Source organism: Rattus norvegicus, chromosome 10, assembly GCF_036323735.1.
Source record: "Rattus norvegicus strain BN/NHsdMcwi chromosome 10, GRCr8, whole genome shotgun sequence".
NCBI lineage: Eukaryota > Metazoa > Chordata > Mammalia > Rodentia > Muridae > Rattus > Rattus norvegicus.
The window spans coordinates 52135145-52162927 of NC_086028.1; the positions used below are offsets into that span (position 1 = coordinate 52135145).

General features: G+C 46.6%; 1 protein-coding gene and 2 long non-coding RNA genes across 5 annotated transcripts in view; 1 reads left to right on the forward strand and 2 right to left on the reverse strand.

The window, feature by feature from the left end:
* Positions 1-8296: 8296 nt before the first annotated feature.
* LOC120095123 (uncharacterized) lies at positions 8297-19072 on the reverse strand. Of its 2 annotated transcripts, XR_005490301.2 has the most exons (3): positions 16198-19072; positions 9317-9395; positions 8297-8509 (listed from the first exon to the last, which is right to left on the reverse strand). It is a non-coding gene; the product is annotated as an uncharacterized LOC120095123 (long non-coding RNA). The 2 variants fall into 2 exon arrangements; XR_010055384.1 differs by having other exon boundaries at positions 8297-9395.
* Positions 13044-26090, forward strand: Tmem238l (transmembrane protein 238 like). Of its 2 annotated transcripts, XM_039087304.2 has the most exons (2): positions 13044-14618; positions 22287-26090. In XM_039087304.2, exon 1 carries the CDS (start codon positions 14282-14284, stop codon positions 14519-14521), a length of 240 nt encoding a protein of 79 aa, XP_038943232.1. In that variant the 5' UTR covers positions 13044-14281; the 3' UTR covers positions 14522-14618; positions 22287-26090. The 2 variants fall into 2 exon arrangements, with proteins under 2 accessions (XP_038943232.1, NP_001386384.1); NM_001399455.1 differs by lacking the exon at positions 22287-26090 and having other exon boundaries at positions 14252-14618.
* The window catches only part of LOC134480699 (uncharacterized), a 36861-nt gene continuing 32363 nt past the window's right edge, over positions 23286-27783 (reverse strand). The window contains exon 2 of the long non-coding RNA XR_010055386.1: positions 23286-23480. This is a non-coding gene — a long non-coding RNA (uncharacterized LOC134480699). The remainder of the gene's footprint in view (positions 23481-27783) is intronic.

Below are 27783 nucleotides of genomic sequence, written 5' to 3' on the forward strand. Positions count from 1 at the left end.
CCTTGCATCGAGCTGTGGCCATGTTCTGAATAGAAGAGCCGGCAGGGTGAACCTTATAGGCTCAGATCTTTCTTCACTGTCACCTAGCTCTATACAGAACTGCCATGGGCAAGAAGCTCTTGTCTCTGTGGTCAGGAAGCCCCACGAAGACCCATCTGCGAACTTGAAAGGAACAACTTTATTGGGTGGTTAAAACAGTGAGGCTTACTTGTTACAGGAGCCAGCACTACCCCATGCATAGATCACTGTCATTGTCACTATTCATGGGAGCCATGCAGCCTCTGTCTGCTAATCTCTTTCTGATTAGCTACAGTTTCCTATCTGTGTCCTCCCTCCAACTCATTCTCTTATAATACATGCGACATGCACCAGGGTAAATTTTTTCCCAAATATACATATATGTGTATTTTTTTTTTCTGTGTGATATGCGCTCCTTAAGTAGGCGAGGCTGGGCTCAAACTCACAGTGTGCTCGCCTCAAATCTCCTAAATGCTAAGACTGCAGGTGGGTAATATCACACATGGCACCAAATGCAAAATTCTTTTCCATCATTACCTCATTATCATTTTTAACTTAGCATATAAAAATAACAAGTTCCACAGTGACATTTTCACGCATTCATATCTTTGTGTTTTGTTCACACGGATCCTCTTTCTGTGTCAAATCCTTCCATGGCTCCACGTCTTGTCTTGCTGTGAGCTCTCCACTTGGCTTTTGAGTTCACATCTGCCATCAACTTCCTGGCATCAAGCCAGGCTCCATCCCCACCGTTGTGATTTGAATAGGAATGGTCCCCATAGACCATTTGAATGCTTTTCACTAGGGAGGGTGCTACTTGAGAGGGATTAGGAGGTATGGCCTTGCTGGAGTGGGTGTGGCCTTGCTGGAGTGGGTGTGGCCTTGCTGGAGTGGGTGTGGCCTTGCTGGAGTGGGTGTGGCCTTGCTGGAGTGGGTGTGGCCTTGTTGGAGTGGGTGTGGTCTTGCTGGAGTGGGTGTGGCCTTGTTGGAGTGGGTGTGGTCTTGCTGGAGTGGGTGTGGCCTTGTTGGAGTGGGTGTGGTCTTGCTGTAGTGGGTGTGGCCTTGTTGGAGGAAGTATGTCACTGGGGGTGGGCTTTAGGCTTCAACTGCTCAAACCAGGCCCAGTATCTTCTTCCTGCTGCCTGCTGATCCAGATGTAGAACTCTCCACTACTTCCTTAACACCACATCTAGCTGCATTCTACCATTTTCCTGCCATGGCAATAATGAATTAAACCTCTGAATTCATAAGCAAGCCCCAGCCACACAGTTTCCCTTATGAGAGTTGCCATGGTCACGGTGTCTCTCCACAGCAATAGAACACCAACTAAGATGCCCACCAAACTTCTTTTGGATCCTCATTCGGTGTTCAGGAATCCTTTCTCCATTCTGTGCCTGCCCTTGCTCAGGCTACTCTGTCTGCCAGCAACATCGCTTCTCCCCACCTGTCCCCCTCCTTTTTTTCTGTTGTACTTTCTCCAAGTCCCTGTGTTCTCACTTTTAATTAACCCCTTCTATTCCATGGGAAAGTGGGAAGCTTTGGTGCTAAATAGACCTGGATTATTCAAAACCCAACACTACCAGCCTTATCACGTGACTTCCTGTCTCGGCTCTGAAGTTATATATCATAAGGGTCCATGATTCGTCAAAGAATGATACCCCAACTCAAATAGCAAGTAAAAGCAAAGAGTGTTTTATTCTGCAGAAGTTCAGCATGCTGGGGTCTCCCATTCCAAGAGACACCAAGTAAGCTCGCAGGCCCGATTTAAAGCACATTAGGGGAATTTAGGGGTAGGAGACCTTTATCTTTCTTCATCTCTAGAGACATTCCAGAACCATTAATGGGGCATGGAGGCTGGAATCTGTTGCTGGGGAGGTCTGGAAACTGTTGCTGACCCATTGCCCTTGCTTCAGGTCAGGTAGTGGGGCAGCTTCTGATGGCAAGGCAGTTTCTGAAGAGCTGCCTGAAGCCTGGAGTGTTTTCTAGTAACTGACTTGCCTGGGCTTGCCCAGTTCTTAGGCCTGGTCTCTTGAACTGCTAATTTGATCCTGTCTTGGAGTCAGCCTAGCTTTCTCAGTTGGAGAATAGCAATTACCCATCAGGTACCCCAGGATTAAATAAGAAAAGAAAGGGCACCATAAGAATATATTCAGATAGCATTGCCAGTGCCCTGTGGTCCTCACTGTGGTCTGTGGTCCCCTCCCCCACAAGAGTTGAAATCTAATTTCCAAGGTGATAGCACTGGGAGGTGGGGAGTTAGGACATTGATCAATATATGGAGATGGTTCTTTCCAGAAGAAGATTAATTAGCTCAAATAGAGACTCCAGAAAATCCCCTCTCTCTTTGCCATGGGAGATTACAGGAACCCAGGCAGCTGCCACCTGAAAGAGGCCTCTCACTTCAACCTGCCAAGCAGTTCGCTACCCCTGTCTACCAATCTTCTACTCAGGAGAAGTGGCTTATGGTTGCTTGAAAGTCACTCAGTTTGACACTTTCCTATTGTGACTAAATGGTCCACGGCATTAAATAGTCAAGAAAACACAGGCATCATGTTATCTTTGACCCAGGAAAACCCATGCTATGACCATGACACAAAGGTTCCCAAATCCTCAGGAATTTATTCTAGCTTGAACATGGGAAGCCAGAGATAGATTCATCCAGGCGAGACTCTGAACAAAGAAAAGCAGCAGCTGAGAACCCGAGTGCAGTGTCTTACCTGTGTATTATTATGGTTATTAGAGATCCTCTTCTGCCTCGGGCTGATTTCTATGTACACATCCCTACTCAGAGTTTGGCTCAGAATCCAAATAACAACTCCAAGCCTGTCCTTCTGGAAAGACTCCACTGGGCCTCCTGCACAGGGAAGAGAGGAGAAAGAGCCCCATTGAATGTACCTGCAGGAGAGAGTGAGGCAGCTTTCTGGGACTGAACTCAAGAGACCAGACTAAGGACTGGCACCACCGACAAAGTCAGAGTAATGCTTTTGGGTCCAGCCCAACAAAAGGATGAAGGGGAGAGGGGGGTCAGTCCCTGAGAAAGTGTGTGGGGACTGGAGGGGGGTTGGAGAGTGAGAGCAAGAAAGAGGTGGGGGGCTGGAGGTGGGGTGGGATGAGTGTAGCCCTCAGGGCCACACAAGGTGCTAGAGACTGAGGTGTGCCTGCTCACTCTGGAGGAGTGATGAGATGCTGGCCAAGAAATGATACTCATGTGGGAAAAGCATGGAACAGCTTGCCAAGCCTTTCCTCACAGTCTGTACAAGGAAATACTCTTTCAGTCTTTCACTCGACAAATGGCCACTGAGAACTTTCTAAATGTTGCTCAAGGCACTGGGTAGGAAGGACACATATGAACAGAGCAAGGCAGAGTAGGCCCATGAGAATTGCAGAGCTGAGGCATCTACAGATGTCTGAATATCAAATGCCCAAGCCCCAACCCATCCATACCTTAGAGCCTTTGTCCCCATCGTGGTACTATTAAGAAAGGGCAGAACCTTTAAGAGGAAGAACCTAGTGGAACAGAGTTAAGACATTGAGGTCATGTCTTCGAGGGAAATATTGAAACCTCAGCCTCTTTCTCTTCCCCTCTTTGCTTTTCAGGCACCAAGATGTGAACATCTTTTCTCCACCACACACTCCTGCCATAATGTACTACTTCCCTACAAGCTCAAAAGCAGCAAGGCCAAGCAGCCATGGGACTGAGATGCTCAAAGGTGTGAGTGGAAAGAAACCTTTTCTCTTTGCTCAGTAAGGGTGTCTTAGTTAGGGTTTTACTGCTATGAACAGACACCATGACCAGGCAACTCTTATAAGGACAACATTTAACTGGGACTGGCTTTCAGATTCAGAGGTTCATTCCATCATCATCAAGGCAGGAGGATGGCAGCTTTTAGGCAAACATGGCACTGGAGGAGCTGAGAGTTTTACATCTTCATCCAAAGGAAGCCAGAAGACCGTCTTCCACGTGGCTAGGAGGAGGGTCTCAAAGCCTACCCCACAGTGACACACATCCTCCAACAAGGCCACACCTCCTAATAGTGCCACTCTCTGTGCCAAGCATATTCAAACTAACACAAAGGGAAAGCTGGCTAGTACAACAACTCTCTTCCTTCCTTTAGACCAGACTTCTACTCTCTCTGTACATATGTGGGCCTTGAGGGGAGGGGTGCCTGCCATTTGGGCTGTTCCTGTCACTTTCTTTGCTACCTGTGATAGGATTCTTAGGTGTCTGTTTTATGATGGAGCTAGAGAGATGGCTCAGTGGTTAACAGCATCTCATATTGCTCTTCCAGAGGACCTGAATGCTGTCCCCATGTCCAGAGAGTCATAACCTACCGTGACTGCCCCTCTAGGAGATCCAAAAATCCTCTTCTAGTTTGTGAACACACCTGCATCCACAGGGCATAAACTCATACAGACACACACATACACAGAAATAAAAAATATAATTAAAATCTCTCTTGACTTTTCTTATGACATACAATAACTTTTAAATAATTTTTATAAGTTAAAATATCATAAAATTCCAGTTATATAAAATGAATGCATTTGTTAATACAAAAAAAAACCCAAAACAAACAACAACAACAAAAAAAAAAGCCCACAGCTTTTACCTTAAAGGGGAAATAAAAGAGTTTATTCCAGAGTCATTTTGAATGACCATGGCCTGGAAACAGAGACTTAGATTACCCAAAATTCCATGTTCCAACACGGAAGCAGTTTACAAAGTTTTGTACTTTTTACAGAACAAAATAAAAAGACATAAATCAGGGCAAGTTTAAAATATTTGGTGGGTACCTCAAAGAGGTGGTTACAGACTGGGGGAGCTTTGCTATATATAGTCCCTCAGATGCTATCTGATAACATTCTTAACTTTGGGTTGGTGGAAGCTGGTTGTCTGCTACGGTAATAGATTCTAAAAGGTTTTTACCTATTACTAACACGATGTTAATTCCAACAGAGAGGTGGGCAAGGAATGGCTGTTCAGGGGCTAACGCCAGCCTAAGACAAGGTGGGTAGCCTCTGGACCAGCCATACTCCTCCTCTCTTCATCACTGAAGCTCTCATTCGTCCAGCAGTCTCTGTTGACACAGCTTCTTCCCAAGAATTCTCATCCTCACATTCAAGAGATCTGCTGTCCAACACTGTGCCAGAAATTAACACCTAGAAATTTTGTTAAGATCTTCTGATGAATGGCTCAGGAAAGTAGAAAGTTGTATGAATGCCACAATAGTCTGCTAATGTCACCCCAATATGGCCTTCTGGCCTGACTTACTATAACATGCCCCCTGCCTACCATGCTCTTGTTCTGTGCATGTGTGTGTGTGCATGTATGTGTATGTGTGTATGCATGTTTATGCACACATGTGTGGGTGCTATTGCCTATGTGCAGAGGCCAGAGGAGGACTCTGGTGTCCTGCTCTATCACTTTCTACCTCATTTCCTCGAAACGGGGACTGTCACTACCTCTGGAACTGGGCTGGCAGCTAGCAAGTTCCATTGTTCCTCCTGTCTCTGCCTTCATGCCTCCAAGGGTTAAGGTTCCAGGGGTGTACTGTGCTGGGCTTTGTAAATCAGATTCTTATTCTTTCTCAGCAAGCATGCTTACCCACTCTGAGGTATCTCTCCAGTCCCTACACTCCTGCTCTTGAGTCCTTCCAATCTGTTCAGACACAGCCAGGGTCCTCCTTCAAAGCATGGATCCCAGCCCCTTCAGACAAACACTCTCCAGCAGCTGCCAGCTCCAGAAGAAAGGCGTTCATGCAGCTGCTGCCCCATTATCCTCCCTAACCCAGCCACCCAGCAGAGCCACATGCCATCACATAGTTTTGCCTCAGCATGGGATGCCTTCCCCTTTCCACCCATCCACCCTGTGCATCTCAACACAAGCACAAGAGCCTTTTAAAACTATTTTTGTTTATATCATTTCCCTATTTCCTTCTCCCCACTCTGAACTCCGCCCCCCATGTAATCTCTTCCGCTCTCTTTTAAATTCATGACCTCTTATTCTTTAATTGGGGTGTGTGTGTGTGTGTGTGTGTGTGTGTGTGTGTGTGTGTGTGTGTATTCCTGAGTGTCTCAGTAACTCCAGGGATGTTTACTTCACAGCAGCGACAGCTATCCTACGTAAACAGTAATTTACTGTTGCCTAATGTGGTCTGCCCTCTCCTTCCCCTCACCCTCTCTCGCCCACTTTAAGTGTCCAAGTGTTTTACCCTTCCTCACTTACAGAGACAGTCCACGACCTAAAACAAAGGTGAGAAAACAGCATGATATAGATGGAAACTGATAAAAACAGGACTTGGAATTCTGAGTCCCCGTCTTCCCCTGCCTGGTGAGTGTAGCTGAGTCCTCTCTGCATAGCTGCTGTTCTGAGTCCCCAACGATGAGGAGAAACTGGCGGCTGATGCACTGTGCGGCCAGCGCTTCTGTATCCAAGCATTCGATCACCTACAGAATGCATGCAATGCTGTGAGGCTAAAGGTGAAGCTGAGCTGCGATGCTCGGCTTGACAAGGATGTTCAACCTGCAATGGGTTCTTTTGGGGGGAGGAGGGTGTGACCCCACTATAAATAGAGAAGAATACATACCTGATGTGATACCTAAAGATGTCTGAGGAAACAAGGGCAGAAAGGCCTGAAGTTTGGGCCCTGGAAGCTATGGGGCAGGTCCCAAGCAGAGTTCCTGGTACTTGGTCCTGGGCCTGGCTTAGAGAAGGCGGAGGTCACATACAGCCAAACCCTAAGCTGGCTCAACCCTTGAACTCTGCTCACAGGCTCTACACTCCACTAACTCTATAGCAGCCCAGGGAGAGTTATAGAAATGTTGACAGAAGAGTGGGTTCTAGTCTAGGTCTCTGCAGATATCCTGGTGGGAGGCTTAGGATTTGTGTGTCTGGTAGCCCTTGCTGTGTACCCAGCAATCAATTCAGAGAAGGTGTCATTAAAGGGTCCACAGAAGCAAACACACAGACATGAGGACACCCAGAATCTATGAGAGAAGTTGCTTTGTGGAACTAGTCTGCTTTGCGGGGATAATGGGATAGGGGAGTATCAAGAGAGAGAAGACTTGAAGTGGAACTGATTAGAGCTACAGGGTTGGTAAGGGAGGTCAAGCTTAGGCTCTCTGATAAGCTGGGAAAATCCCGAGTTAGGAGATACATCTCCCAAAAGTCAAGTTCTACATTGCTAGGGAGAAGGCAGGGCTATCTGTCCCCTGACTGACAAGCAGCCCATCCAATGAAGGCAGCAGAAAACCAAATAAATTGCCTCCCTGAGTGCGGGCAGGTGCTGCTGGTAAAAACAGCAGCGGCATTACACAGCAATCTACCTTTCACAGCAGAGCAACTACAATGAAAGCTAAAAAGGAAGGAAGCAAGACTTGGTGAGGATTTGAAAGAGACCCTAACCCTCCTCCGCTGCTATAGGAATGTGAAAGTTGCAGCCACTGTGGGAAATACTATGGAAGTCCTCAAAAACTCAAGAAGAAAACATCACATGATCCTGCAATTCCTTGTCAGGATGTATACGCAAAAGGATCTGGGAGAGGCACAAAAAGCATACTCACGCATGGACTTTTACAGTGTCATTATTCCCAATAGTCAAAAGTGTGTGAAACCCAAGGTCTATCGACAGACCAGTGGATAGGCAAGGACAACATACAAAAAAAAAAAAAAAGGAAGCCGGGTAGAAGGGTCAATATTGTATGATTTCATTTCTGTCTAGGATAGTTAAATTCGTCGTGATAGGAAGTAAAGTGGCTTCCAGGGAATGAGGAAAGGAAGGAGGAGACATGAGTGTGAAATGGACGGAGTTTCAGCTGGGGAAGGCAGGGGCGTTCTGGAGATAGACAGTGGAAATGTGTACCTATACCCACGTCCTTGGTACCACTGACCTACACACCTGAAAATGGCTCCAATGGTGAGTGTGGGTGTGTGTGCATCTTACCACAATTAAAACTTCATAAGACAATTTTAATCAAAACGAGAAATAAGGAAGAAAGCAACCTGGTTCTCTGAGTTTGCCTGAGCAGAAGACACACAGGGGGAAGGGTAGTGTTTGAATTTAGGGCACTACAGCCACCTGGAGCAGGTTCTCACCGCAGTTGTTGCTGCTGAGTGAACCTGGGCAGGCCTCTTCACTGACCCCAGCTGGTGACAGGAGCAGGGATAATGGGAGGAAGGACAGTGAACTGCTGAACCTGAACAGAGATGGGTGTCCACTGCACCCTAGTTCCTGCAAACAAGATCTGCTACATGGGGCAGGTAATGATGGGAAAGGAGTGCTTTTAAAGCTTTACTCTAGCCCAGTGGGGAGTGAGAGGAGGCCAGGGAGGGCTGGAGAGGTTGTTGGGGAGCTGGAGGCCCTGAGCATGGACTCTAAAGGCCTGGGTGTCCTCTAGAATCTTTGTAACTCCTCAGTAACCTAACAGAGGAAAACGGATGGGCTTTGAAAATTGTCAGGCACTGAAAATACTGATGATCCTCAGTTTCAACCTGGGGAAAAAAAGAGAGGTGAATGAAGATTGATCTCAGGTCATTGATCTGGGCTGTCCCCTGGGCCATGTGCTAATACACAGACTCATGCTGAAAGACATTGGCACTTTGGTTTTCATTCATTTTTTTCATATGACTTTCATGATTGTATTTGAATGGTACTAGCGTGTTTATACTCCCTTTAAAAATCTGTGTATCTTGAGCCTTTCTTTAAGAGAACAGGACTCAGGTTCATCAGATTTAGTTACCAGCAATGTCTAACTCAAGAGTCAACACAACCCACTTGCTATGTAAGTAAAATCTTATTGGAACATAGGCACACCCATTTACTTTTATATCACCTATAGCCATGATGTCATACTTGAATGGTTGCAGTAGTGACTACCCTGTGTAGCATGGCTGACCCACAGATTACTGTCTGTTCTAGTACCAAAAAAAAGTGTAAAGACCCCAGACTAACTTAATTAATACCCTCTCATATGTGTATGTATTTAAATGTTATCTATTAGAGATGAGATGCATTTCTGGTATTAATTAAAATATTTAAAAGTACTTCAATGAAAATATAAACCGTAAACAAATAGATACTCTAGTGTTGTTTGATAAACAGAAGTACATCTATGGCACATGTATAGCTGGGGCTTGGTGATCCGACAGAGCCATTTGGCAAGGGAAGGGAAATGGAGGGACTGTTACGAGCCTAGGACTTATGTTTATCCCAGAGATAGGTTGGTGCATCCTGATGGACTTAGGTGGGATGGGACAGGGGAGCTGGTACAAAGTGTTACAGATGAAGGTAGTATACACCTGTGATCCAGCACTCAGAGGGAGGGAGAGGAAGGGTTAAAGACAGCTCCTTTCTCCTGGAAACTCCAATGCGGAAAACCTGTGAAAATATAAGAGACAAGGTTTACAGTGTGGACTCTTTTGACTTTATGACTGTGAACGTTATTTAATCTTGTTAATAACCCTGCAAAGCAGACATTAAAGGGAGGAAGGTAAGAGAAAGAGAGTTGCTAAGGTTCACATAGCCAGTACATGGCACCACTGGGCATTCTACAAGGTCCTGCTCTGTGACATGGCGTGGAGGTCAGCCCCACCCAGGAGGTGACTGGAACTCGGTCATTCAGAGTCAGGTCTGGGAAGTGTGATGCAGGATCACCTGAGCACAGGGCTGGCCCATCCCTGCCTCAGCCTCAAATGCATACTAGGATCTAATGTCACAGAGAGACTGCCATCCTGTGGTGTCACAGGGTGATGTCAGATAATGGTGGCTTTGTCAAGGGACAAAAGTCTCCATTGCTGAGGAGAGGCAGGGCTGTGAGGCAGGAACAAAAAAATAAACCCATCTGACACCCAAGGGGTGACTGAAACTTCAAAGACCCAAGAAACTGAAGACAGAGAGACTTCAGATGAAGAAGCCTGGAGGTTGGATACTGGTGGTGCCTGCCCTACATGCTAAGTTCATGGTGTGGAAAACAAACCTACCATAGTGTGTACAGGTACCTAGACTATTCTTTACCTGGTTCTGGGTTTATCCCATTGTGTTAATGAAGCATTTGAGGTTATCAATTCATGGACTTCTTAAATATTAGCTAACTTGTATTACCTGTGCCATAAGATCTATATGTGATCCTGCACAATTAGTAGTTATCAATATTACTTTTAATAATAATATGCTTCAAATTTGTTTGTTTAGTTGACTTTAATTTCCGAGATAGGATATTATGTAGCCCAGACTGAACTTGAACATATGGTCTTCCTGCCTAAGCCTCCTGAGAGCCGAGATGGCAGGTATAACCCACAACACCTGGAAAAATGTGCTTCTTCTCTAGGTTGTACATATATAGGGGTCATTTGGAGCCCTGAGTTCATTGGTTTGGTGACAGAGTAGCTAGTCTGAACAGAGGCAAGGAAAAGCCTGCCTTCTTAGCCTTTCTTTCATCGAAGTCAGGACAACTAATCACATCTCAGCATTTGCCCTGATGCCTAGAGATACGTGGTGGACCACCTTTGGTGAGTGCTGACGTTTTATAATTGCCCATGTCTCTGAGGAATGGGTTTGGAAGTTTGTGTGCTCTACCTATACCACAGTTGGAAAGTCTGAGGCTAGCCAAACACACAGACCTTCTGATTGGGTTTCTAGGCTATGAATTGAATTATGTCCTCCAGCTTCATACACTGCAGTGCTAATCCCAGACCCTCAGAACATAACCACATTTGGAAATGCAGCCCTCGGAGATACAATTAAAGATCAGATTAAACTCAAGTAGAGTGGCCCCTATTCCACAGAGACACATGCACAGGGACAACCCCAAGTTGAAAGCAGAAAGTCAGCACACAACGCCTCCTCCCAGGGACAGCAGAGAGGTTAGCCACCCCCAGCGCCATGAGAGAAGGGAACAGCTTCTGCTTGGAGCCTCCAGAGGGGCCAGCTCTGCTGACACTTGTTCTCAGACTTTCAGTCTCCTACCTGGAAAACAAGGCATGTCTGCCATTTAAGTCACTGAGTCGGGCTTATTTACCAAAGCAGCAGGAGAGGGTGAGGCACTGGTGGATGAGTGAATCACCTGGGTCTCAGGGGGCAGAGAGTTAGTGTCTTTGCTAACACAAGGTGCCACCGGCTGCTCTTGGTTGAGTCTGGTGAGTGTTTTTTACTAATGAGTTGTCCCAGTTGCAGGGCGGGGACCCCTAGCTTTTTCCATTACTCCACTCTAGCCGCCCTCTCTCTTGCTCTCGCTCGATCGCCCAGCTTTTCACCAGGCATCCTGTTGGTCTCTCCCAGCTGTGCAAATAGCTACACTGACTTAACAGCCAGGAGAGGCCACTTCAGGGAATAGGAACAGAGAAGAGACCCAAGCAGTGTGGAGAGGTTCCTTGTGACCTGGCCAGTCTCCTGGAGTCTACAGTTAGCCATAAGTAATGTGACCATGTTCACAAGGAGAGAATGACAAGTTGCAGAACCAGGAAGACAGTACAACCCACTCCTGGGGCAGGGGTTGCGGGGGGCGGGGGGGGGGAGGAAAGAGATAGTCCTGAATCTGCATGGTGATTACCAACGAATTGATACTAATGATATCTGGATTCCCAAACTTCCCATATTTGTTTGTAAATATGTCAGAGTTTTGAACTAGAAATGAGGGGTGTGTGTGTGTGTGTGTGTGTGTGTGTGTGTGTGTGTGTGTGTGAGAGAGAGAGAGAGAGAGAGAGAGAGAGAGACACACACACACACACACACACACACACACACACACACACACACAGACAAATAGCACAGTCCAGCTCCCTGTAACTAAGGATTCTATGTCTGAAGATTCAATTAACCTCAGAATGAAAAATTTTCAAATGAATGTAGATACAGATTTTTATTCTTGTCATCATTCCCCAAGTAATACAATAGAATGACCACTTCACAGCAGGGACACTGTATTGGTGATTAGGAGTAAATTAGAGATGGTTTAAAGCAGTACCTCTCCACCTATGGGTTGCAACCCTCTTGGGGGTTGAACAGCCCTTTCACAGAGGTCGCCTAAGACCACTGGAAAGCACAGATATTTACATTATGATTCATAACAGTAGCAAAATTATAGTCATGAAGTAGCAACAAAATAATCTTATGGTTGGGGGTCACCACAGCATGAGAACTGCATTAAAGGATTGTAGCACTCGGAAGGTTGGCAACCACTGGAGTAGAGGAAGAGTATCTATAGATTCCATAAAAACACTGAGCCTGTTTGTACAAAGGACTTGCTATCTTCCAGGAATCTAATACTCATCACCATGGATACTGAGGGTCAACTGTAGTGATACAGCTGTTGAGGAGATGCAGAATCTACAGAGTCAGGGTGCAAATTTGGCAAAGCAGGCCAGAAATAGGGCAGCACAGAGCTTTCCTGTTACCAACTTCCTTTGATATTGCATGTAAGATAACAGTTCACCAACCAACCGTCCTGGTTGACCAAGACCAAGGGATTTTCCAGCACATAGAAATTTTATCACTAAAGTTATTCACCCTATCTAGATTACACACACATAAGAGAGAGAGAGAGAGAGAGAGAGAGAGAGAGAGAGAGAAACACAGAGACAGAGAGAGACTCTGAAAGATAGATACACGGGACCAGAAGGAGTCAGTCTTGCCATGCATAACCACAACCATGGCCACAGCCACAGCCAAAGCCATAGCCACAGCCACAGCCATGGCCACAGCCACAGAGGTGGTTCCATTTGCCCTTACTAACAATCTTCTCAAGACTCTAATAGGCAAAGCTGGCTAACAAATCAGAAGAGCCATGGCTTCCCTAGAAAGAAGGCATTCCACATGGGTGAACACCCTCTGAGGATACACCAGGAGGGATGCCATGCTGGATCAGAGGCATACCTCAAACACTTCTCTCTTTGACATGCTCCAACATGGCTACCTGGCTTGGGGTCTAATCTTAAGGTGCTTTGAATCCTGAAACCTCTGGCTGTGTGCTACCTCATTTTCCTTCCTCAACATGTTTCCTGCAAGTTTCTCTCCCTTCAAAGTGTATTCTACACACAGGAAAGTAGGTGAACTAATGTGAGCCTCCTGTTAATTTCATTCTTTGGGGGAAATGGGAAACAGAGATTATTTGCTTATCTATCTGGGGAAACTGAGGCTCAGGAAGGGTTGGTACCTCATCTGAGGCTTCCCCCTGAATGGGAACAGATGCCTACCTGTGTATCTCTGCTAAGGGAATGATGCCATAGATTTTTTTTTCATGTGATTTTCACCCTACTCATCTTGCAAGTAACCATTGTGATAAAACTTACCTGTCGCATCCATACCTCCTCAGGAATGGTCACAGTATCTGTACAGGCAAATTGGCATCATGGGAGATGAAACAAGCAAAAACCTGGTTGATGTGGAAGACACTGTATAGCATGGGAGCGCTGGAGTAGGTGAAGAGAGCTGGGCTCATGCCTGGGAAGTGCCTTTGACCCACTCTGAATGCAATGCAGGCAGAAGCAAGAGAGCCTTCTCACCCTATCCTCTCCCTGTCTCTACAACTCTCCATCATCTCTAGTCTTTCCTGTCCATCACCTTAGGGAACTCACATCCTTCAGAACTCCAGTAGAGGCAAACACACCACTAGCTGGTATTAACAAGCAACTCTCACAGGATCATTTCAAAATGAACAAGTATCAACAGACACTTGCCCATATGGGGAGGGGTGATGAGGGGGTTAGAGAGAACACAGGGTAGGGGATGATAGACTTTCGAACGTGTTCTAAACAAAAATGGACAAAGAACAAATGTAATTAGTTTTTAAAGCCATCCATGTCCCACTGGGAAGAGTGGGACAGGAGGAGGAGGAAAGCCTCGCTCTACCACAGTAGGTGTGGACACCGTTCTCAGGTATTTGGGGCCTCCAGGCTGTCTGGCTCTCACATCACAAAATAAGGAAGGCATCCTCTTCCAGGATCACAGGACCTCTGACCGCAAATCCACCCAGGGCACACGTCTCGGCCACATAGCCTTGCTGATCCCAGCAATGCCCAGTCCAACGAACAGTGATGTCATACTGTTTGGGTTGGGATCATTCCTGAACCGTGAAGCAGTTAAGAAATATCCTGCCCCACTGGCTGCTATGCTCATAAAGGAGGACCCACGTGTACTTCCTTCTTGTTCCAAGACGCACCAGCTCATGCATTCGCTCACACCCAGAGGGAGAGACAGCACAGGACTGCCACCTCCCATGCAAATCACCTCCAGGAGTGCAGCTGGGCTCCTCCCGCTGCTCCTGGGCAATGCTCCTGGGTAGACCTTGTACAAGATGCCATCTCGGGCGCTGTGTATTTTTCCTCATTGTGGCTCTTTTGGTCGACGCTGTGGGCCTGGTCCTTTTGCTGCTGGGAATCTTTGCTCCACTAAACTACTGGGACTTCTTTGTCTACACGGGAGCTCTGATCCTAGCCCTGAGCCTACTGTTCTGGCTTGCCTGGTATTCCTTCAATATCGAGGTCCCTCTTGAAAAGCTGGACTTTTAGGGGAGCCATGGACAAGAGAGAAACAGGTGGCATATGCAGCTGTGAACCTGAGACCCTGGACATGAAGCCCCCACACAGAACGCCCCACTAAGACCAGGTGAGTGCCCTTAAGACCTGCCTAACAAGGTAGTGAAGAATGCTCAGACTGGCAGGGACAGGCCAGGACCGCATGGGCAGGTGGGTGGATAACTGCTCTTCAGCCAAAGACTCTGGAGGTGTAAGGCTCAGGTTAATGTAGTGTGGGAGACGAACCAGAACAATGTGGAATGGATGCTTTCTTTTTAGGGACCACTTCCTCTACTAGTCTTTCTTCCTCTAGTAGGCCACAACAATTCCACTTGCCATCACACACACACACACACACACACACACACACACACACACACACACACACACACGAGAATTATCCCTTCAATATAGAACATAGGACAAAAGAGCCCATCTTGAGTGTTGTACAGAAGTGTGAGGGGAGCGGCTCCAGCATGGGGAAAGCATGGAAAGTTCCCCAGTAGCTGCTAATGGCCTTGCATGCCTGGAGGTGTGTGAACTGGGCCCGTTCGGGAGCAAGCAGAGCAGAACCATCCAGAATGGCCTTTTTTTCTCTTGCTTCCTCCCTAAACCTGGCAGGTGGGACAGCAGAGCCTCAGCACTCCCTCAGCAGTGCCCTTGCCCTGCTCCTCACAGACTGAAGCATCCAGGACACAAACCCAGACCAGCCTCAGTGGTCCTGAAGTCTAGAGACGGGCTTGGGTTTTCATTGGCCAAGTCCTATGTTACAGCCAGGCTAGTGGCTCAGTTGACTGTGTGGAACAACCTAAGAGCCACCTGTAAGACTTTGACACAGAGGTGAGGCGGAAAGGACAGCAATGGCCTGGCCCTTACAACCCAAAGTTAGATGGCAGCTCTTCCCCAGGTACTAAAAGGGGAGTACTATTCACTCTGATCTTCATACCCTCCTCCCAAGGTGGGTTGGGACCTGCAGGTGGATACAACTTGGCACTCCCCTTTGATCAGGAAGCGAGGGAGCAAAGGTTCTTGCTGAGATGTAGGAAGGAAATAATACTCTTTTATTGGAGATTATATCTGGCCCTCAGACTTGTGGGAATAGAGAAGTACAAGATAGATGATGAAGGGAAGGAGACATCAGAATCCCCACAGGGTTCACACCAGGCCTCCATGTCCCTTAGTTGGGTGACCATGGGTAGAGTGCAAGACATGTTAGGCCAAGTTTTTAAACATAGAAACTAGGAGACTATTCTCTGCTCTCACTAAATAGCCCAGAGAGTGGGAAGATAGGAAAGACTCATTATAACCAACTGGGTTCTCGTGAAGGTTTAAGTGTTATGGTTAGACATGTAGCCTTGCTAAGTAAACCTACCTGGAATCCAAAGTTGGAATTCACAGAACTCATGGTTGTCCCTCAAACTTGGTCATGCTAAGAATCCGTTCATTGTTTATCTCATGTAGCTTTGAAACAAGGAAGGGCCCAATTTGCCTGTTGCACCATGGGAATGAGTCAGGCACTGGGTTGAGGTACCAGAGATGTTATTAAGATCAGAGAATTCACTGACAGGTGAGGGACACAGACATTAGCCACAGAGTCAGAGTAACAGCAGTATTATAAGGAAGTGAACAGAGGACTAGGAAGGAAGGGACCTTCCAACAAGGAAACCAACCTGGAAGGTGGAGTCACGGGCTTCCCAGGGTGATAGCAGGCTGAGCACCTAGGGGGAAAGGGTTCGATTAGAAAGTCTTTCAGGAGAGGGACTGGGTAAGGCACAAGTCTCAAAGGAGGCAAAGAAGGACCAGAATGAGGGATGAAAGGGTAGAGGCCTTCAGCAGGCAGAGGCCCAGTCTGGCACAGACGCCAAAGGCCTTCTTAAACACGTTGGTCATTCCTTTAATGAAAATGAGTTATCGTAGGATGGATTGTTGGATTGTTTTTTCTAGACAGGGTTTCTCTTTGTAGCCCTGGTTGTCCTGAAACTTGTTCCATAGACCAGGCTGGCCTCAAACTCACAGAGGTTTGCTTGTCTCTGCCTCCAGAGTGCTGCGATTAAAGACATGCACCACCACCTGGCTCTGTTGGGTTTTTTATAAGCAAGGATTTGTAAGGATTTAACTGAGTCTGTCTCCAAAAGATCGCCCGGGTCGCAGCACAGAGAGTGATAAGAATTGATATCAGAGCTTTGATATACCCAGCGCTAAGCTCCTTATCCTGCACATCCTCCCTGCATCCAACTGAAACTCAATAGTCCCAGGCTAGCGAGGTAGCTCAGTAGGAAAAGGCACCCACTGCTAAGTCTGAGGTCCTGAGTTCAACCCCAGAGACCCACATGGTGGGAAGGGTAATTGACCTTTGGAAGTTATCCTCTGACTTCTACTTCTGCACTGAGGCATCCTCTCACACACACTAATACATGCATGCACACACACATGTGTAAGCATGTACATGTGCACACATGCATGTAATTAGTAAATAATGTAGTTTACATTTTATTAAAAAAAATAGTTCAGTAAAGCCAGGCAGTAGTAGTACACTCAGGAAGCAGAGGCAGATGGATCTCCTGAGTTTGAGGCCAGTCTGGTCTATAGAGTGAGTTTTAGGACAGCCAGCAATACGCAGAGAAACCCTGTCTTAGATTTAAAACAACCACAAGACCCATACCTAGTTCCCTACTAGGACAGGGATGAAGTTCTAGGCCATCTTGATTTAATCCTGATTGTGCCCTCCTATCTGTGTAACCTAGGGAAGGTTACTCCCTTTCTCCATAACTCTCCCCAAGTCTGTAAAGTGGAGCTAGTATAAGCAATCGGTCACGACCTCCACCTTGACGGACGTTACTGATAGTGGTCAAGCAAGGCAAAGGACACTCAGTCAAACCTCTGTCATCAAGCTGCTAGCTGACCCAGGACAGTGGGAGACCCTTCCTTTCAGATAGACACTCTTGAAAGATTATGATCTATTCTGCCTATGTGGTGCTGGGGCAGGAACCAGGACCTCGTGCCTGCAGACAAGTGCTTTACTGTTAAGCAATATCCCCAGCATGGCTAACCCTTAAGGCAATACACAGTATTAAAAGGGTGTTTTGCTCTGTTTTCAAAGGAAATGGGAATGGATGCTGCTCCCAAATGCCAGGCTTTCACTCAGGCTCATCAGGCTCAGCTGGACTTTCAGATTTAGGGGCTACCCAGTGTGCTCTCTGTGGGACATGGTCATTCCAACAGCACTTCAAACTTTGTGTGTGGGAGGCCCTCAAAGCCGCCAGGTCACCATCAACTTCTCCCTCCATTATTCCCTGTAGTGGATTAGTCTAGAATAGCAGCTTAGCATGACTGCCCCAGAGGCTGCTCATTCACTGTGGGGCTACATGCTCTCCTGTGAGCTCGGACAAGTCCCTTTCTTTCCCTTTCAGACAGAAGCTGAGATCAGGGAGTGCACTTGAAAGATCCCTACAGGGGTCAGCACAAGGCAGAGTGAGAGGACTAGAACCCAAATCCCCCTTCCCCACACATTCCACTCATGCAGGACACTGAGTTTTTAGCACGTTCACTACTAAATCGCACACTAGTACTTTCTGTGGACATTTCCTTTGGTGCCCAACACTGAATCTCCAAGATGATTGGTGCCAATTCCCTTGCATTCTGCAACCTTTGGCCTCAGTATAATCGCCAACTTTATTTATGATTTATGGCAGATTATAACTGGTTTTGCCAGTTCTTAGCAATCAGAATGGGGTCAAGGAAAAAGAGGTAGACTCCTGAGTTCAGAGCCTGATGCCACATTCCCTCCCACATCCTTCAGAGAATGTGCAAGATGAGGCAGATAGGACCTGCTCCACCTGGCCCCAGAGTTAAGGAGGTCACGTTCCTGGTCTGCTGTAGGACAGAGTGTGGCCTGGAGGCTCTGCCAGCCCTTGCTCTGCAGTCTGCCAGTTCTCCAGAGGCAAGAGGGCAACTGGTGCTAAACCTCAAAGGCTGCCCAGAAAGTTTCAGGATGACTGGCTCCTTTTTATAGCCCAACAGTGTACAGAGACCTCCTTGTTTTGATTTTTATCTCTTGGCCACTGTGTTTCCAGGACTGTTTGCTTTGTTTTATTTTTATTTATTTTTACTTCTCGGACATGTCCCATCGGATAAGTTCCCAGGCAAAGTCAAGTAAAGACTCTTGTCCATTTGCAAATTTAAGACCATCACTACCCTTAAACTCTCTCTCTCTCTCTCTCTCTCTCTCTCTCTCTCTCTCTCTCTCTGTTTCTCTCTCTCTCTTATACACTCCCTGGCCTCTACAACACACATCCTACAGCTCAGCAAACACACACGCACACAGATTATCTCCTTTGTCATATTGACACATGAATATACTACATATACATAGATACATTGCTTCTCCGTTGTACATAGATATTATTCTTTTTTTTAATTTTAAAGAATCTTAATACAAACTTAATATAAACTATTTCAGTCTCTCTTAACATATAAGACACTGACTCAAAATACTTTATATCATTTTTTAAGTATTGCCCAATAAAGGTACAAAATTAATATTTACGATTCCATTTTCTTCCATAAGATATAGCAAAAATCTTTAAGCCTTTAACAAAAAATACATTTATTTGAAAAAGCAAATATTTGGACATTTTAATTCCACCACTGAAGGAATATCTTGTACACAATTTTCAGAATGGTTGATGTCTTTAAGATGAATATCTTATAATTTCAGTTTAAAAATTACATCATGAAGCCACTGTCACAGATCATAAATAGAAATGCAATACTGTGTCAGAGAATATATATATATATATATATATATATATATATATATATATATATATATATATCCCTCTCTTCTCTTTTGTGTTTTGGTTAGCCATAACAGGCTGGCATCCCAGCTGCCTCCACCACCATTTCCACAACAGCAGCAGCAGCAGCAAACCTTCGCTCTTTCTACCAATGCCAAGCAATGTGTTTTTCCTAACATGCAGGGTCAAGGTAGTAGTCCCAATGGAAAGTTCCCAGGTGACAACCCTTTAACCTCAGTCCCCTACAGTACAATAATGCTTTTTGATGTGTTTGTAGCCTGTGGAGGCCTCAACCAGAAGTCTTTCATAGACAGCTTGAATTTTAGCTTAAATAACATGCAGTATTCTAACCAGTACATAGACATTCAATGTATACACTAGTGTGACTCCCTCATAAACGCCTTAATCTAATCACATACCACCCTATGGCTCTCCTCACACTTATACACACCCATCATGAAACTATCGCCCACAAAAACAAGCACGCCCACAATGCTGCTATCAAGACCAAAAGATATACAAGGCTTATGACCCCGAGCCCAGGAAAGTGAAACTTGTTTCTCTGCATTTGCTTTTTCAGATAGGTAACCTCTCTTCTCTGCCCACGCTGCTGCTATGTCTGCTCAAAGGTTAGCCGGGTAAAAGGCCACCCACGGTTGTTCAGCAAGCCTATTCTCGGAACAGACACAGTGCTGGGGCCGTGTGAACAGCAAGCATCTCTCAAGTCTCTCCAGGGATTTCTAATCTAAGGAGAGAGATATTGCAAGTGCACACTGCTTCCCAAAAGTACACAGGAAAAGGCATTCCAGGAGATAAGCCCAGTCTTGCATAGGCTCTGAAAGCTGGAGTAAGCACAGAGCCCCTGGCTGGAAGCAAGGTCTATGTCTCTGGCCAAGGATGTGTGTGTGTGTGTGTGTGTGTGTGTGTGTGTGTGTGTGTGTGTGTGTGTGTTGGGGGGTGTGATTCAGATGTCTGGCCCTGAGAAACAGATAAGAACTTGACAGCTAGAGATGGCACAGACCAGGGTAGCCTGGAAAGAGAAAGGCTGCAGAGACTAAATCATTAGAGAGCTTGGGGAGGCTAACCAGATATATTGTGTCTTCAGTGCGGCCCATTAGGAACTCTTACCACTTAGCGTGGCTCCTGGTCCTTGGTGTGATGGGGATGGCAACATTACAGACTGGAGAATGGCCAACCATACTCCAGGACGGGTTACTTGGCAGTTTGGATGAGTTGGAAGGTAAAGGCTCAGAGATGGAGAAAACACCCAGAAAGTGCAAGTTCTGGGTAACAAAGGTTCGGAGAGAAAGGATAGTTATAAGACGGGGGATAGCCGGAGCACGGAGACTTCCTAACAAAATGGGCCTGTCCCGCTTTCTTTCAGGAACAGGCTGTGGCAAAGGCTCAGAAAGTGTCACCATTCCCAGAAACAAGAGAAGTCAGGAGAAGCCATGTTTAATTCAAGTGATTGGTTTTTCTCTCAGTAATGGAGAGATGTAAGCCAAAAGGAGCACGTGAGCAAGACTACATTACTGGGGTGGGGTGCATGCATTGCTTAGCTCAGAAGAGAGATCAGACACGGAGCTGGAGTCAGGTCTTCAACTCTGCCTATGGATGAGATTTTAGAGAGAGAGAAGAAGCTGAGGGAAAGGGGGAGGCTGCAGATATTTGGGGAGAAAGGAGACATGGGGAGGAACATTAAGACTCTCTGAGCCACCCTTCAGAGATTGCCACTATTCCATTTTACCGTACTATCAATGCTTTGAGAAAAGAATCATGGGACAACTCCCCCTTTCCTCCTTTTCATCTTCCTCCTCACCTTCCTCCTCCTCCTCATCATCATCATCACAAATATTGATGTTAGGATGACAAGGAGCATTGTGATTAAGCCTCTTGAACGATGTGATAGAGCCAGTAAATGTTGGAGCTAAACTTTCTACAAGACCATGCACTGGCAGATATGGCTTCTGACCAAATCTGGCCTGCCTCTGATTTTTCTAAGTAAGGCCTCATTGGCTCTCAGTTCATTCCTTGGCTTCTGTTATTAGCCCCAGCTGCTCTATGCAGTAGTAGAGGCGTTGGATAGTTCAACCAGAGACCAGATAGCCTAACAAGTCTGAACTGTTGACTATCTGGCTCTTTATAAAAGAAATGTATGCCAAACGTCTGACCAAGCCACTGATGCTTCCTGTGGGAGACAAGGTCAGAGCTGTGGGCCATGCCTGTGCTTAGAGGAAGAGACAAGGAACACCGATTGGGTAACCCGAGTAAAAGTTCCCAGTAATAATAAGGGGGCGCCACGATGAAGGTGGCAAAAAAGACAAAGAAAGACATGATTGACAGCATGGGGACTAGCCATGGTATGTTTCAGAGGCACTGAAGCCTCAGGAAAGGTCACGAGTCTTAGCAATGAGGCTTTAGCAGTGACCAGGTGGAAAGGATCAGATGAATGCTACGAGTGGAGTGGCTGATGAGATGTACGAGGCCTGGGTGCAGAGTGGTCTCCAAAGTGTTTGGTGATGAATTAAGGAGGTAGGACAGTGGCCTGATAGCATAGAATTCCTTTCTAGGGGTTAGGGTAGGTACAGGGAATTGATTGAGGGTGAGCTGAGGAGGGAAAGGGGGTTTGAGAGTATGAGGAAAGATGGATTTCTAGGAGTAGGGCATAGATTAGAATCAAAAGCCCAGGACAAAGCATTAGTTTTTAAAGGAGCTAATACTTGGTAAGCACCTTGTTTGAAAGCAGACAAACCAATGGCTTATTTTCAGGCCCCACTCATTGCTTCCAAGTCAGAGAAAAAAAGAACTCAAAGCTCCATTTTATAGAAGGAAGGAATCGGAGTCTCAGATCTGTTTAAAGTCCTCCACAGGAAATTGGTGGGTGTGGAGGGACAGCGCTGGGATTCAGACCCGGGCCTGGCCATTGAGTCTTGTCTGAACCATATCTGTCTACTTTTGTCCAGCATGGGTCTGTCTGGCACAGAAGAATCAAATCAAGGCATGCGGTCTTTGCAGCTCACCCTCTGATAGTATCCAAGAGGGACCCAGATGCTGCGATGATGAAGCTTTCACATCACCCACCAGGATAGCCACAAATGACTGTGAATACCAAGGCTCTCTCTGAAGCCCAAGTTCCCAGTGCCAAACCGCTGCTACTGCTGCCTCTACTCCAGAAGGTTGTGGAGGACCAAGAAGCCATGATGCTCCACCAGTGGGGCTTTTATAAGGACCACTCCACTCCAGGCTTAGATACCAAAGAAACCTCTGGCCAAAGTCTTTTCAAAGAACTGCCGACTGAAATTAAGCACAGACAACCCAATTGGGGTCTCCCATGAGCATGCACCACACAGTAATGTTGGCATGTCCCTTTGACGTTCACTAGACTCCAAGTGCCTGGTTCCTCTTCACCCCACCACCCAGGGGATATACAGAGGCTGATTCCAACATGGAGACCACAACATGAATGCACAGGCAGCAGTGAGCACACAGAGACTCTCTTTACTGGGGAACATGCTGGCACTGTTCACACAGGCCTATCTAGGTGTAGAGCCGGCACATGGGGGCTGCTCACATCGCACTCCAGGTCACCTGAAACCTCCAGGTACTTTCTCTGATAAGCACAGTAAGACTCGCTGTGCTGTCTGGATGTTGTCCATGACTTAAAGGATAAAACTACATTTCTAGTCCAAATTACATGTAGTCTACTGCAGCCTGGCCCCGGAATCTACTGAAGACCATCATTCCAGGGGCAATCACAAAGATGTCATCCAAGCTAACCTGTGCTACTAATTTATATTCCCCATGGTCTGATTTTGTACTCGATATTTATATTATGCACTGAATGTACATGTTTCCTTTAAGGTGTCTCGCATTATGTATGGTATGGGGTATTTACCTACAGAAAGAAGTGGACACATTGTTATGTGTGTGGCATGATGTGATTCTGAGTCTGCACAGTGACATAATCTCCTCACACCCTCAGCTTTAGGGCGCTGTCTTCCCATTTATTTATCCCAGGAGTCTACTTTGAGGATGCTGCCACCATCCTCCAAGGGAACACACAGAGCACAGGGGTTAGCCCCACCAGGTAGACGATTCTGGCATCTCTGGGATCATCCAGCAGCTTGGCTCCTCAGTATTAGGATGGACTCAGAAACCTGAAAAGACGTCATGAAAAATATCCCATTTAAAAGAAAGGTTGAGCTCCTATCCAGAACCTACCTTGGCCTCCTTCATTCCTAACCCTATTGGTAGTGCTTGTTGGAAATGTGTGGAGAGGAGCTGACCCCATACCAGGGAGAGACCAGCTCTTATTACTTGAGGTACTGCTATTCATACAGTAATATATGAGGCTAGTAACCAAAGTCCCTAGGAAGACCCTATGCTGGAGTCCCCTAAGTTCTCTTCATGAGACCTACACAACTGGGTATTTCGTTGTGGCGGCGGCTGCTGCTGTGGTTGTTTAATTCTAGAAATGGAACCAGTCTCTACTTCTTTGGGCTGGGTACCAAATGCAGTCTCTGCCTCTCACTCAGCCACAGCCTCATCCACACTCACAGGGGAAAACTAGGCTCACACTCAGCCCAGAGCATATGTGCACACCAAAGACAGACTGAAAGAGCTAAGAGCATCTGCCCTGGCTGATTCCCACCTCACACGAAGTCCTCACGGCAGGGAATCCCAGATGCCATTTGCACCTGTTTTTCTCCCAGCTCTCTGTCTAGTAACTCGCAAGATAAAGACAGTTCGGTGTGTGTATGCTGGTCTGCAAAGAGGGCATGAGCTTGACTCCTGAATCATCTCCCTAATTAGTGAACACGCTATTACAGGTCAGAGCATCTGATCATGGCCTTGGAGAGCAAGTGTCCAACAATCCGAGATAGCACATTCCAGCTGGCTATCCCTGATTAACACCATAGAAGAAACTGTTGATTCACAGAGAAGAGCTCCTGAAATTCATCAAATATCTTGCTCCGGGGAGTGGGGGGGATGGGGGGGAGGGTGATTCTGCTAGAACAAAGCTCAGTCCACAGCTGCACATTTACAGAGACAAAGCTCTGTAACTCCTTAGGATGGACACTTCCCCAACTGCCTAGATTCTCTTGAATGCAGTTTCAGGTTCAGTGAACCTGGAGAGGGTCTAAGATTCTTCCTAATAAAATTTCAGGTCTTCCCTTTGCCACTAATGCTTGTGACAGGCCAAAGAGCAGAGATCTCCAAAGACTTAGCCATCTTAGAGAGAGGAAAACACACATGTGAGGTAGTTCTCCCAAGTGCGCAAGGGGCTGAAAGTGGCAGGTCCAGGTTTGGAGCCCAGGTCTCTCTGCTGTCAATCAAATCCTCTTTTCCCTCTGGGAATGGCTGACTGGCTTCTCCCCAGCCATACAGAGCCTCAGGCAGAAACAAGCAAACAAAACAGCACAAGCCAGGGGAAATGAGGCAGATGAGTCATGCAACTTCATACCTCCGGCTTCAACCTGGCTGTGCTCTGTAAGGGAATGAGCAGGACTCCAGGCTGCTCTGTGTCACCCCAGATGCCAGGGTGTTGAATGCACAGGTGCTCATTATGCTGGCAGGGCTTGAAGAGAGAGAGGGCAGGGGAGGGTTGGGACGGGCAGGGGGATTAAGCCAATTTACATTTTATCTGCCACCCTTCAGACTCATCTTATCAGCCCTCACAAGACAGGTTCCCTAGAGAGGCAACTGGCCTTTTCCATGCAACTGAATTCACTACCCTCCTCCTGCCTCTTAGAGACTTTTGTAGGTGTTCTCCATCAACAAGGAGATGATGACAGTGACATCATAATCCCAACAATCAACTGGGATTCAGCATTGGCTGTTTGAGACTTCTATAACCCCCTAAGCGAGCAGATACCTGAGACAGTAACCCTTCCCTTTTGTAGAAATCAAAGTACAGAGCTGTTATAATCTTGAGTCATCTCATCGGGCTCATGGTGACTCTAGGACTGCAAGGCATAGTGTTTAAAAGCCATTTAAAGAAGTCTATTGCTAGTCATCAAGTCTTCACGTAAACACATGCACGTGGCTTATCAGAGATAGGTCCCATAAAGTCTGGGGGACAAGGACATACTAGTGGGAAAGATGGTTCACTCCCAAACATTTGTCTCAAAGCTCCCTACATTCGACTCGTTTCTTAGTGCAATTAAGTAGGTGGGAAGGAGGGGAGCTTATCATGGCTGGAGTGGGAGCTGACTCTATTACAGTTGATGGGGGTTCAGAAATGTTATTTATACGAAGGGCCAAAGAGCCTGGACAAAGACCAACCCTGAGGATAATGAAGTTAGAAAGACAAGCCTGACCCTTTAGGGAAAGGGATGTTTTATGGGTTTCTTCTGCTTCTGCCCTCATCAAGGATCCATGTTTATTCTCTGAGGACACCACTGGGTCTACATCCAGCATCCACTTGGGTTATATTAGTTCAGGAGACATGGTGATCATCTGGCAGAAAAATGAAACAGTAGGTGCCAACTAACAGATAACTGAATCTGTTTATGAGACAAATCATCTATTCCAAGACTCCCAGAAGTTTCCTGGCAAGGTAGACACACAAGGATGGAGGCCAGCCAAGACAACAAGGGGGTTGACCAAACACCCATTGTCAGAGACACTGGGATGAGAAGCTTAGACTGTCAGAACCTGACTGTGGGTCTAGGATGGCCAATTCTGCTCTGTGAGAAAGCTCTCTGTGTCTATCCAAGCACCAAATAAATGGATGCCAGTAGTGGCTGACTTTACAGCCTTAAAAACTCTTGTGTTTTTATTTACTTTATCCAACCAATAGTAGCATCAGACCACATCCCACCCAGGTTCCAGACCCTGTGAGGTTTTTAGCATTTGAAGTTGGTAGCATTCAAGGGTATGGAGGATCTACTGTGGTCCTACCCAAGCTGTTCATTGTGACCCACACCAAGCTGTTCCCAAACTCAGAGAAATAAATAGATGTAACCAATGCACCATTTCACATGTTAACAGCTTAAGCACTGCATTTGATCTGACCCTAATTATTACTGTTTTCCTTCCTAGTTCATTTCCAGAACCATTTGCTCCAGTACTACCCAGTCCTATGGAACACTTCTCTTCTTAGTTTCACTTGTTCCCAAGACACTAGCCTATTCCACAGTGAGGAGCCCCACACTATAGCCTCTGGGGCATGCCCCTACATACAGCATTGGATCTGATGTCTTCTCACTCCTGACCCCCCCCCCTGTTTCCCACAAATCCTCCTCTTCTAACCTCCAACACTGTGGCTGTCTTTCTCTGAGGACATGCCTACATTCTTGATTGCTAATTCCAGTCAGGAGGCTTGACTTTGTCCCTGCCCAGGGCCTGTCATCTGAACAAGACTCCAGGGCCACAATCCTCAGTTCTTGAGAACACTTAAAGGAGTGGCTCTCAAAGTCCAGTCTCGGGACCAGCAGCAGCTTCCTCACCTGGGATCTTGGTATAAATGCAAAGTTTCTAGTCCCCCAGTGTGCCCAATTCCCTATCCCCCTAAGGACTTTCCTGGCTCCAGCATTGAAGGTTGTGTGTCCTGGGAACCCTTAGTTATAGATGAACTAATAAGGTTAGTCACCTCCCCCTATCCCACACCTGCTCAGTAACCAGCTATAGACATAGGGTACAATGATAGGTGGTTAAAACATTGTCCAGTGGACTCAGGTCACGCTTGGTCAAGTTGGAGAATGTGATGTTACAGGAGGGAGTGAAGATACTCTACAGAGACACTCGAGTTCCTCTCTTTGGCTTCAGACTATTGAGACAATTGGACCCCAAGGTAGTGGAATTTCCCAGGAACCTCAAGCTGGGAAAAGGAAAGGGCTCAAGTCTGGTTCAGCCATAAGGGAAAGAGCTCCTAGAAAGAGATTAACAGAAGTGATTGGAGCTGAGACAAAGATGAGGGGCAGCACAGTGACTTAATGGAGATTGGCTAGTTCTACACACCTCTGTTCCTCTGTTCAAACCTAAAACTCAGGTTAGGCCCTGAGACACTAACTTGACGGGCAGTAGGGGAGGTACTAAACCTCTTTGATCATCTTCCTTATGAAGCCCCATGGAATATCTCTCCCTTTTCTGATTTCTCTATTAACTGTCTTTATTTGGACCATTCGAAGCAGGTAGTGAGCCTGGGTTGCTAGGGTCACCAGAACCCAGGCTTTGACCCTAGCTCCAAAAAACGAGAATGTCTGTCCTGATTGGTTTGGGGTGTGGAACTTAACCATTTGCCCAAGGGCTAACCTGTGTATGGCTGCGTGTCCTCTGCACTCCCCCTGAGTACAGCAGCATAAAATTTGACCGTCTGTCTGTCACATGGAGTCCAGGTCCGGCCGAACAAGCCCCCGGCAGTTCTCTCAGCTATGGGAACCTCATGTCCTAGCTAGTCCGTACTGTCCTACACTTCTCAAAACTGACCTGTCAGCCAGAAAGCAGGAGGGATGGACA